We start from the raw sequence: 13,110 nt of genomic DNA, 5'->3' as shown, positions 1-13,110 counted from the left end.
AATTAAATTTTGCATGAGAAACTTGAAGGTTGACTAAGGGCTTTATTATTTAAAATATATTTTTTTGAAATATGCTAATAAATTGTAATGTGAGGCATGAGGGTTTATTTTGATAGATGTGGACACATGCAGCTAAAGAAAACGTCTGAAAGAGGAGAATGAAAATAGCCAGCAAAAATTAACAAGCTGAAAGAAGAATTATCTAAAAATACACTTTGGGCTTTTGAGCAAGTTCATACCTCAGTGTAATATAGGCAGCCCTAGGTATCCTGCAATGCTTCCCTCATGTTCTGAACTTCTGAACATGTAGTTGAATGATAAATTAGGACCTCTTCTTTGAAAGTTATTTTACAGTGGAATGAAGAGTCATGCTGGAGAGCAAGTTAGCTGGTGTTATTAAAATGAGTGCAAGCTTTTCAATTTGGGACTGATCCTGAACTTGTATTAGATTAAAGTAATTTGACTTTTACTGGGACATGTATATATTGAAACTGGAGAAGTCACTTTTACATTATTCATTCTTTCTTATAACTCTTTTTAGATGATTGCTGCCTGTGACTGGAACTAAGTGAAATTATTGTCAAACAGATGCTTGCAAAGCTTATCCATCTGGTTGTGATAAGATGGTAGTGAGACTGAAGCACAAATTGCTAATGTAATACTATGCAAGTAAAACATTTCCATTGCTTTATGAAATGTGCAGCTGGGCAAGCTTTCTTTGGATTTTGCTTCAATTTTGACTTGTTTTATCAGTATCCCATATGGGAGTGACTTGCCAATATTACCTGCCTGTTACCAAAATGCTTCTCCAACTAATTAATGCCCATTACCCTTATTGTTTTATGCCTTCTGCATATAAATGTGCCACTGAACCAATATAACTGGAGTTCTCCAATGAAATTTGGCAACCATGATCTTTTACTCCGTCTGAAAGGTCTTTAAATCATTCATTCATGAGAGTTTGGCTAAAAGTTATCTTTCACAGCATGGACACAATGGTTTTGGTGGGCAGTTAGCATGGAAAGGAGTAGCTGAGAATGAAATAAAAATGCTAAAGTGGCTGAAGAGGGAGACTAGTGAAGAAGCAGGAAAAGGGAGCAGAACAGGAGCAGAAGATGTGGAGGGAATTTATGTTTCAAAATGAAGCTTGAACTAATTTCGGTCTTCTATATAATGAATTTGTGTCCTGTCAAATCTCAGTTTGATTTAAGCTCTTTTTAGATGATCCTTTATGGATGTCCTCACACGTATGAATATTTAACACTTAGTTCAAATATACTGAACAAGAAACTTTACAGGGAATTTAAAAGAATTACAGGAAGTAAATTAAATCCTCTGTGTGTACTGGCAGCTATCTTGATATACAGGTGTTTGCTGCTGGCTGGATTGTGCTTTCTGGCAGATCCCTGCAAGCCCCCTGCATAGCAGGGTCAGCATGCCTTGGGGTCCGCTAGAAGTCTTTGGAAAAATAGACTGGACATTTTGAGTTAAACATTGCCTTTTAAAATTCTCACCTAGAATTCAAAACACAGTAGATGATGAAATGTCTTGTATGGTAAGAGACTTGCAAATAGTAAATACAATTCTTTCATGACTATATGAGAATAGAAATACTTCATTCAGCTTCATTCACTTGAAATAAAATTTAAAATGTTTCTAGATTTAATAATGCACTTTTGCTAAAAAGGGTTAAAAAAAAAAAAGTGGTTTCTTTTTCCAAGTAGAATACACTATTCATCTACAAGGAGTGAAAAAGAACCGCAGCTTAAGTCTTTGTGACACCAAAGTTATTTCACTCATCGTTTTAACCTTTCTTGTCTGAAACTGTACAGCAAATGTTTCACCCTACTTTCAGCTAAAAAGGGAAGGAACTGCATGTTATATAAAATTTTCCAATCGTCCCTTTGTACTTAAGTTATCATTACCTTTCAAGTAAAATTGCAGGGAAATAGCAAGTACTATTAGTGTGAACTGAAATTAAACATCTATTTTTCAGAAAAAATGCAGATAAATGTGAATATTCATGCATAGCATAAGTGTCAGTGAGATATGATTTTCTGAAGAATACACTTTTGCTTTCCATGTGTTATCAACTGAATTTGTATTGTGAATGCATACTGTATTTAATTATCAGTATTTGAAAAGCAGAATCACAGATTAGGTAAAATAGTACTGGATCACTGCAGGTTATCTAGTCCAACCACCCTGCTCAAGCAGGATCCCCTATAGCACATTACTCAGGAATGTGTCCTGACAACTCTTGCATATCTCGAGAAAAGGGCTCTGCGACTTCTCCTTGCAACCTGTTCCAGTGTCAGCTGTCCACAGAGTAAAAAAAGTTCTTCCTCGTGTTAGGTAGAACTTCCTGTGTTCCTGTGTTGCCTCTTGTCAACAGGCAGACTCCTGCCTGTTGCTGGGCACCATGGAGAAGAGCCTGGCTCCATCCTCTTGATACCCTCCTTTCAGATACTGACAGACATTTCTGAGGTCCTCTCTCAGCCATCTCTTCTTGAAGATGAACAGGCCCAGCTCCCTCAACATTTCCTCACAGAAGAGATGCTTCAGTCCCCTCATTCCCCTCATCATCTTTGTTGCCCTCCACTGGACCAGCTCCAGGAGCTCCATGTCTCCCTTCTCCTGAGGAGCCCAGAACTGGGCACAGCATTCCACAACTGGGGCTGAGCAGAGGGACAGGATCACCTCCCTCAACCTGCTGGCAATGCTCTCCCTAAGGCACCCCAGGGTCCCACTGGGCTTCTTGACCCCCAGGACACACTGCTGGCTCATGGACAGCAGAACCCTCCGGACCTAGGCCCAGCAGAACCCCCAGGTCCTTCTCCACAGAGCTACTTCCCAGCAGGTCACCCCCAGCCTGCGCTGCTGCCTGGGGTTGTTCCTCCCCAGGTGCAGGACCCTGAACTTGCCTCTGTTGAATTTCGGATGTTTCTTCTCTTCCCATCCCTCCAGCTTGTCATGGTACTTCTGAAGGGCTGCACATCCCTCTGGGGTATTGGCCACCCCCTCAGCTTTGTGTTATTAGGGAACTTGCTTACAGGAGACCTCTGTGCCTTCATCCAAGTCATTGGTGAAGAAATTAAACTTCTTTGGACCCAATGTCGACCCTTCGGGAATGCTGTGACTAACAGGCCTCCAACCAGATAGATTTTACACTGCTGATTAAAACCCTCTGAGCTCTGCCTTTCTTTTAGTTGTCAGTCCACCCTCATCATCCACACATCCAGCCTGTACTACCAGCTGATATGGTGTGTGTGTGTTGTCTCCTTTGGTGTTTTCCCTAGACATCAGCTATTTGATCATTTTCTACTTAGCTTATACAATGTGTTCTGGATAATGAATAGGTATGGTGGACTGCATTGCTTTCTTCCCCTCTGCAGTATCTGAAGCATTTAAATTGTTTGTCCTGGAAACATTTTGTAAAAATGAATGGTTATTTTTATAAGTTTGTCAGTTGTTAGAGGTCCCGACAGTTTATTAGGTTAGAATTAATTGCTTTTATTCCAAGTAACTGGTATTGCTGCAGAAAGATAGTGTAACTTTGTACCCGTGAAAAAATTTTCAACTGCCATAGCAATTATATATTTTTATACATTATACAAGCAAATATAAAAATATGATCACATCTCCAAGTAATCTTTGTTCACGGACCCTCTTGCTTCTTTTCTTTTCTCTCCTTCTCTCCAGATCCTGGATATGAACATTTTAAGATAGCAGAGAAATCCCACAGTAATTGGATCAAACTGTATTTAGAGGGGAATAATTCAGAAATACTCTTAAATCTTGGCAAGAAGGTCCTGAAACAATACTTAGAGGCCCTCAAGACGTTGAGTTCTTCATTAAGTAAACAAGTGGCACAGTATGACATGTATTCGATGATGGTGGGGACTGTGATCATTATGGAGGTATGAAAATAGATCTTTTCTGTGTAAAAGTTAAGTGCACAAAAGTAAAGTATCTTGGTGTTGGATATGTAACGTATACACTTATTAGTCTTTAAAATTACTGAATATGGGTTCTTAGGATTGGTTGAAATTTTGCTTGCATAAGATTAGTACTCTTTTTAAACTAAAATTTGGCCTTTAAAATGATTCAAGAGTACTTTTGATATGAATTCCTTATATTTTAGTGTATTTAGTTACAGTAGATATGCATATGTGCTACAACTTCAATTACTCCCATAGTAGTTAGCCTTCTATTTTTGAGTGACTTTGCTGCATTAGGAAAAAGAGCCTGGCAAGTAAATCCCTAGCTGTTCCTCTTTATCTAATATTAAGTATAGCTGCTCCAAACAGGCAATCCCTTATATAGGAAATTCTCACAGTTCCAGGAATTGTTCCTTGTACTGATAGATTAAGAGCCCTGAAATAAATACTTGCTATAGGGTTACCTCTTCATATCTCCTGTAGTTACAAGGGTAAGGTATACCATATCTTTAATTTTAAGTGGTGTTTTGGGGAAAATTCAAGTACTGGGTCTCCTTTGTTCTGGCAGGGCTCTGTGCCTTGTTTCCCATGCACTGCTCTCTGCATACAGAGTGTTTCTGAAATGGCTTTCTGGTAGACTGCTCAGTGGGGTTAGTCACTCTGCTGATCACTTCACTGGAATGAGTTCCACAGTGCCCTTGGGTAGATGATAGGTTCTGTTCCTGCTCTACAAATGGAAGATCTGGAGGTGGACAAAGTTCAGTGCAAAGCTGAAGGTGCATATCTTTCTTTGTTCCTTTGTTTTCAGAACCTGTGCATTCAAATTGTTGACAGTTACTTTGGATCTGAACCACTGGATTATTTTTTTTTTTGGACTGCAGTTTTAGGCGCTTGCCATTTCTCAGAAACAAATCTTAGGTCTTAGACACAATCAGTCTTCATCAAAGAAATAATGCAGCTACTAACCACAGAAATTTTTGTTGAGAAATGTATGGTCAGCGTAGCTGTAAGACTCCAGCAAAATGGCTGGAGTTATTTCTTTTCTCAAATGCAACACTAAAGTAACTGCCTTGCTCTCCAAAATGTTTTTGTCTTGATATCGATTTTCCACCTTCGCTGAATAAATAAGAGTAGAGAAACTCAGATGGCTCTTCAAACTACGCTATGCTATAAATGCCATTTATCCTGTATTTCACATGAGGAGAGTACCTCTGAGATGGGAACTGATAACAGTGCATTTGTTCAAAAGACCTAAATTTGGTTTGGTAGATACCTACAGTTTGTGCATTTTCCTGCTATGAGTGCTGTTTTGGTTTTAATTATAAGTGATGGACTGAAATGTAAGACTTAAGCCAGTGCAGTACTCAAAACTGCATATTTTCATAACCAAATGAAATATGCAGTAGAATATGAAGAAACGGTGGACTATTGCTAAAGCTATTTTTTGTCTACTATGTCTCACTGTAGTATGGGAAAAATTTTAGGCATAGGTCTTCACAAGAGACTGTGAAAGATTACAAGTTGACAGTGGTCTGATATAGTTGTTTTTGTTTTGATTTGTTTTAATCTTGCCCTAGCACCCGGTGATTGAGGTCAGTCTAGCCCTAGCTCCATCTCTGCAGTTTGAAAACATTTTAGTGTGTGGCTGAAATTTCCCACTTTTTGGTAAAGGTTTGTATATGAGTAGCAGAAAGTTTCTTTTTGTTGTTTATCTCTGCTGCCACAGTTATGTAAGAGAAAACTTGGAATTCTGCTTCATCTGTGTGCAGGTCAGAGCAAAGTAAAAGTAAAACCAATAAATTCAACTAATAAGGGGAGATACAAGAAGCAAATGCTGGGAGAATTCATAAGCTAGAAATTCAGCATACACTTGTGCAATGATATGAGAACTTCCCCTCATTTGGTAAGCTGTTTAGCTCAACAGGATCTCATACATATGCATTTCTCATATGGGAAATAAATTACCTTTGACAGAGTGTATTAACTTCAGGCATTTACAGGTGACAAACAATGGGTCAAATTTGTTTGCTTAGGAACTATTTTGATACTGGGAGTTCAAGATCTTTTACAGGGAATGAAGGTCATACATATCATTGGTTGCCACAGGTGAAGAGGCGAATGATGAGTTATTAAACTTGGGAGCTTATGTGTTTAAGCCCTTAGTAAATGAAAAGACAATATTGGGTTCTTCCATTTATATGGTAATATCTTACTGGGGGAAAAGAAATCCAACATAATTCTTCACAGGTTTTTTTGATAAAGTATGCATATTAGGAGAGTGACATGGATGACGACAGCATGATATTTTGTGTGAATTCTTACTGTATGCTTTAGCTAACCCAAATTTTCAAAGTATTAATTCTCCTTTTTTTTTTTCCTAGGTTCTGATACTGCTTTTGCTCAGTGTTCCAAAAGCCTTGAGCAGGCGGGCAGAATTTGAAGTGCCCCTCTCCCCTCCTCTGTTCTCTCTGCTGTTTTACTTGATGTGTCTGATGTTGTGTGCTGTTCATGTCATTGTATGCACATCAGCAGAAAGTTTGTGCTATTTCTGCAGTATGTCCTGGTTAACAGCAGTTGGAGTGATGATGCTGATTTCTGCACTCATGTGTGGTATTTTATCTGCTATTGCAAAGATCTTAGAGAATTACAGACTTCCACCAAAGGTGAGAGCATGTGTTAATTATGGTTTAAAATGTTTCATATTCTGTGTTTCATATACTGTCTTCTATCTTTCATAATATCGTGAATTAGTTTTGTTTTCTCTGTGTGTGCTTAAAGAAATTCTTACTTGTAATGTAATAGGAATATGTATTATTATTTAAAGTTGTACTGAAGTGTGTTGTTGTCACTGTGCCATGATACCGACCTGATGAAGATCTAAGAAGTGTTTTTTTGACATGATTTGAAGAATTTTTTAAAATACTGTACAGTATTTTTCAGTTGACTTTATGAGATTGGAAGCAGTTACGCCTTGTACACATCCTACGCTTTTACATAGTTAGGTGTCCTGTTTTAGGGCAAATTTGGAAAAGAATCCCCAAAGAGGGACCCCTCCAGGAAGCAAACCCATACGGTCCCTCCCCCCAGCCGGTTCGGGAAGAATTCCTCAGAGAGAAGTGGAAAGAGCCTGTTTATTGCACAGCACAGCACCTCCCCCCCCCCCCCAGCACACAAAATGAACAATACCGGATGACAGCACTGTTTCACCGCTCTGAAAAAGATGGCAAATTCAGAAAGTCTCTCTGGGGGTGGTCGCTCTGGTATCAGTCCCTCCAGTGCTGGGCAGCTGCTGCAGCCACAGGGTGCAAACTCTTGGTGTTCCCAGGTCCCAGTCCGGAGCAGGTTCAAGTAGATCCAAAGAGAGGAGAGGAGAAACAGTCCAGGAAGAAATTTGGACTGTTTAGCTAAACTAACTAATGAGAAAAAAGCAAGAAGCGGGAGCAAGCAGAAGCGGGGGCAAGCAGAAGCAAGAGCAAAAGCCAAAAGAAAGCAAAAAACCAGAAACAGCACTATGTACTGCCCCGTCTGTATGTCCCGCCAGCCGTGGGGGAGCGGCTGATAAGGGGCCAAAACAAAACATTCCCTCTGCAGAGCCAGTCTTGAAGGCAGGGAACATAATATCCAGCATAAACAGACACACGAATGGGGATACAAGCATCCTAACATCAGCCTAGGACATTAGGTTTCACAACTGCAATTAAAGCAAGATGTGTAATACTTTACAACAATATGAACAAAGGAAAAGTGATGATACAGCAGACAGTAATTCTCTAAGAAGAATATACTTTTCGAGTACACATTTTCTGGTATTGGTGTTATTAATGTTTGGGGTTTTTTTAAAAATAGTTTTGAAAATGCAACAGAGGGAGATAATTTAATCTGTCTTTTCTACTTCTTAAGCTTAAGAAATAGAGTTTGTTAAAATCTTTGGAGCTCTCGAAGTGTTCTCAGTGCGAGGAGTTACCTTCTGTATGTTACTTGATGAGTTTTATTTTTTATGTTCAGTAGAATACAGGTAATTCCAAGGAAAGAGAATTTGTAATGTCCTTTCTCCCACTGTGAAACTTAGGATGCCAAGAGCTGTCAGTCACACCATAAAATCAGCTTCTAGCTGTTTTTTCTACTGCTTGTTAGTCATATTTTTCAAAGGTCTCTGATGTTCAATAGCTTCACTGCTCATAGTACTCCATTTGATGGTGCAGCCTCTGTACAGTACAGACCTTCATCAGTCTGTTTCATCGAATCAAGCTTGGGGGTTTAGTAACTTTTTTTAAGTGTCTGACAAAATACGGCAAGCACATTGCTTTTATGATATGACAGCATGCTCTATCAAGGAAAAAAGCAAACTTTCCAACTTGAAGAAACATTTTGTAACAGCTATATTTCTTACAATTCAGAAAATTCAGAATTCCTGAGTAAAGATTAATTTTGCACTCTGTGCAGATATGTGCTGTAATTCCTGAGTGTAGATTTAAGTCTAAATTATAAGTAGGGTTGCTAATGTATTTGATTCAAGCTAAGATTATAATTTTGTTTCCATAATTTCTGACTAGGTTTTTTTTTCTTATAAAAAGAAGAAAAATATAATCGTGAAGTAATTATTAATGCTTCAGTGTAGAAATCTCACATGTACTTGGTGTGCAACGACAAACATAACTACTAAAGAGGAACTTGTTTTTCATCTTATTACTAGTTTTTCTAATTTTAGTAAACAGGAGAAAGCTAAATACAATGGACCTGCATAAAATTTACATAAATGACACTTCAGTAGCATGGACAGCAATTTACAACAGATAGATTTCTTCTCCAGGTGGATGGTCTCAAAGAATCACAGAATGATAGAATGGTCTGGGTTGGGAGGGATACAAAAGATCGTCCAGTTCTAAATCCCTTCCATGGGCAGGGACACCTTCCACTGGACCAGGCTGCTCAGAACTCTCTCTAGCCTGACCCTGCCAGGGCATCCACAGCTTCTCTGGGCAACCTGTCTCTGCCCTCAGATAATCTGCTTCAAGTTATAATATACAAATGAGATTTTCAGCAGTGTTTTCCAGGTTTGTTTGTATGTTTGTTTTTCCAGGGCTGGGGCAGATAGAAATAAAAAATACTGGGTTCTCTGTCCCAGGCTGGTGATCATATTCCTACCTGAGATGTATCTGAAAATGTGGAGGCTTAAGTACATCTTATGAAGCTTAGGCAATAGTAATTCTGGTTGGGCAGACATGACTTTGTATGCAGACCATTACAAATACATTTTTGTCATTCTGTCTTCACTCCTATACCATAGGTGACTGAATTACTGACTGTATCTCATTGCATCAGTCAGGGAGGCTTTGCTTTCTCTGTTGAAGTTCCAAACAAAGCTTGAAATATTTCTTGGGTTTAGTTAGTACATGCCTTCATTCCAGATACGTGTAAAGGCAGTGACTTGGTTCTGAATATCATTTTTGCCAGTCTCAAGGCTGTTTTAGAATGATATGGTGGGGGTTTTTTTGGGTCTCCTTAGACAAATACAGAGTCTGGAGAATGTGAAAGAAGCAGTGTATGAATCTGGTGCTGCTTGTAATGCAGATGTGTTCGAAACATTCATCTCCATCTTTCATCCCCTTTCCAGTAGAATGCCTAGGTTTCGGGGGAGAAATGGGTCGTTTTCATATGCTGTGTGTTGATCTCGAGGGGCCTTCTTGTGTGTTGTGAGTAGCACTTATGCTAAAATATCTCTGAATCCAAGTGTTTTGTGACATGTGCATCTCCACATTGTGAATCTGCCTGTGGAGTCCACTTCTGAAAGAATTCTGAAGCCCTTGTCTTCTGTTGATGGGAGTAGAATCCTGAATCTTGGCCTTTCTGGTTAAAAAAAAAGCTAAAAAGCCTTTTCTAAGCTCAAGCTATACGATAAAATGTAGGTATTCTGAAAGTAATTAAGATAAGCTCTCTTGTTAATGGCTTCAGAGCTTTTTTCCTTCAAATTGTTTCCGTTCTCTTCTAAAGATTTCACTGAAGTGCTTCTCATTTGTAATGCTTTTTTTTCCCCACTGTGGCTGAATATAGAAACTGATTACCAAGTTCATGAATTTTCTGAAGACCAGTGCAGGCAGTGTTAGCATCTGCTTCCTGACGGTTATTTATAGATTCTGATTGCTGTGTTTCTAGCAGAACCAGTCCCTTCTTTTAGTGATACTTCAGGCTTTAAATAGTTCTGCAGCCCTTTATGAATTCCAGAAAATCGTTGAAAATTTTAACTTCTTGTTCATAGTTTCACTGTAATTGCTTGGTAGTTGATTTAAGCATGGTATTTACTACTACTAATTATGGGGGGTTTTTGCCCTGTTTCTGCTGGAAATAAAAACTAACCATTTTTTTGCAACTAGAATACAGACGTTAAGGCTTGTCAAGTAGAGGTCTTGAGAATTTTCATTTGCAGAATTATAGTGGGTTTTTATCACATCTATAAAATGTCCTTCTTGCAGTTTATTTAAAAGCACCTGCTCATATAACAGTACTTTTGATTTTCCTCTTTTTTTTTAAATATTCTTGATGAATTGAACAATGTTACATTTTTATGCAATTGTACCTAAAATTTTTTTGGCATTTTCTGACTTGGGGAGAAAAAAGCTGATTGGGTGGTGTCTTTAAGAGATTGTGTTCAAAAATTATCCCAAACTGCTGTGAAAATGTAGGAGCAAGTGTGATCTGTACTACTTTGTCAGGGAAAAGTTACCATCATAGAGAGAATCATGGGTTTAGGGAACTGAAGTATCAGAAGGGAACATAATGATAAGTGTTTAAATTGTGAGTGATGATGTGCATGAAAAATAAAATGTTTCTCATCTGAAAAGTAGTTACAGGATTTCTCAGGCATTAGCTGTAGATGGTTAATCACAAAAAAAAAAGATAAAAAAAGGTAACCAAAATAAGGCTCAGAAAACAGACTACAGGAGGCTTTATTTCAAAGTGAAGAACTTTGAAAATGTAATGATCAAAGGTGCGCGTACTCTGTCATTTATGTACTGACACTTTTGCAAGCTAGCAAGGTATGTTCAAAGATAGGGCAGAGAGGTCAGTTTCCATATTGCTTAAATATTAGTGCTGATACATCATACATCAGTTGTTAAAGTTGCCTTGGTTTGGGAGATGATATGTTTACATCATTTGAAGCCTGGCATTTAAAGATTTCTAAACAAAAGCTTCTGTTTTAACTTTTTTTTGCCAAGATACCAAACAAACTGAGAGTCTTACAGGTTTTTTAGTGTCTGGAGTGTCTGCTGAATTCCTGAGGGCTGGAAATGTTCAGCAGCTGGAAAAACAGAGCTGTGTATATCACAGTAAGACCTACATTTCAATACCTTTAAACGAAATCTAAAAACCAAGTACAATCTAAATAATCTAAGGTCTGACTGTATTTCACACCATACTCATGGCATTCATAATAAGGCACAGTTAATACATAAGGAATTAAAGTAAATGTAGAAAACCTTGATGAAGGTATTTCTAGAATTTCTTAAGATCATCAAGGCTCAGGAAATTATAATTTGCATCATAATTTTTAATTTTGCATACTGATTTAACTCTGATCTGAAATGTGGTTTGTCAGTAAATGTCATTGGATTTTAATCCTTTGATGTAAATGCAGGAGTAATTTTTTTTTCTTTTCACTGAACTTATGAGAGGCAAGAAATACAGATTTCTGATCCGGGGACATTTCACATTAATGCTGTCGCTTTAATGAGGTTTTTTATGTTCCCCATTGATAATGCTTCACTTCGTCAGTTTTCATATCAGTTGCTGACAGAAACCAGATACAAGAGACCAATCCTTCTATAGATTTTATGTTATGTCTTGCAAAGAAGACAAATTATATAATGGACTTTTTCATTCTCATTTATTTAAGATCTCAGATTCCTTTGTCTCTTCAAGCCAAAGTGCCATGGTGCTTACATGCTCATTTATTTAGTTAGCCAAGATCTTTAAGGTCAGCATGATAGAATTATTGGAATTTAAACTTGCTGAAGATCCGTCATGTACTGTTCTTGTCCCAGCTTTGTGAATTTCGTGCTCTTTGGTCTTTGCAGAGACTACCTTGTCCTTTTGTTCCAAATACCAGCTTATGGTATTTGCTTTTTAGAATAGAGTACTAAACAAACCTGAGTGGTCTTTAGTACACCAAAGAAATTTCAAATAGTAGTAAATTTAGATTGAACCTGGGCATTTTTTCTGGTTATTGGTATTTTTCCCCCCATTATTGTGGTGTGTAACCTCATGGAGACTTTTTTGGTTGTGTGGGGTTTTGTTTGTGTGTTTGTTTGTGTTGTTGTGTTGGGTGTTTTTTTAAAGTTAAATGACTTTGATATAATGTATTCTTTAACAACACAAGAAATGAAGAAGATGTGAATAGGTTGTGATTGTAATTATAGCTTCTGCATTCTTTCACATACATCTCATTAAATTTCAATTTTGCAAAAGTTTTTTTGCCTTAAAGCAAAATTCCTAATAATGTTAACTATCTTCTTGCATCATGTGTTTATTGTCTTCTCTGTGTTACATTGTCTTGATTAATGAACAAAGATACATATCCTGCTGTCAGTAAGTCATAAACAACTGATACTTGCATTTAAGATGCCCAGAGATACTTGTATTGTTTATACCAGCTTTCTTGTTATCGGCTCAAAGGTCAGTTTGGTTTGATTTTCTATTAACATGACTTAAACCGTGCAGGAGTTGTAGTACACTGTGCATCTTTTAATTTAGTAGTTTCTATGTGAAATTTATCCCTGTGAATATTCAAGATTTTTTAAAAGTTTGTTCATAGGTCAAATGTAGGAGGATGATGTAGTTAAAATATGCAGTTAAAGAAATGAATGTGAAAGTAGCTTCAGAGATCTTTGTTCTGAAGGAAAAATGGCATGCGGTAATTTCAATCTGGCTTTTAAATTTTTGTTTCACTAGGTGCTTCAAATACATTTAAGAGATTCTCCATAATATTCTGTAATAGTGCAAAATTAGATAAAATAAAATAGTAATGTATGACAGTGTATTGACAGTGTCTTTTGCAAAATTCTTCACAATCATATAGGTTAGCCTATTTGTTAAGGTATTGTTAGGAAGCTCCTAATGGTTCCAATATCCTCTGGTTCTTGCTTTTACTTGCTCTCGTCTCAAGTTTTTGACA

The 13,110-nt window shown here is 37.6% G+C and overlaps 1 protein-coding gene across 3 annotated transcripts in view; it reads left to right on the top strand.

The window, feature by feature from the left end:
* PIGG (phosphatidylinositol glycan anchor biosynthesis class G (EMM blood group)) overlaps positions 1–13,110 on the top strand; it is a 79,538-nt gene that overhangs the window by 16,443 nt on the left and 49,985 nt on the right. For all 3 annotated transcript variants that reach the window (XM_084225818.1, XM_084225817.1, XM_084225819.1), the window contains exons 7-8: positions 3,703–3,920; positions 6,323–6,604. In XM_084225818.1, the coding sequence (XP_084081944.1) occupies positions 3,703–3,920; positions 6,323–6,604 (500 nt within the window). The remainder of the gene's footprint in view (positions 1–3,702; positions 3,921–6,322; positions 6,605–13,110) is intronic.

This window comes from Fringilla coelebs (assembly GCF_963513975.1).
Source record: "Fringilla coelebs genome assembly, chromosome: Z".
NCBI classification, from domain to species: domain Eukaryota; kingdom Metazoa; phylum Chordata; class Aves; order Passeriformes; family Fringillidae; genus Fringilla; species Fringilla coelebs.
This window is presented reverse-complemented; position numbering and strand designations above follow the sequence as displayed.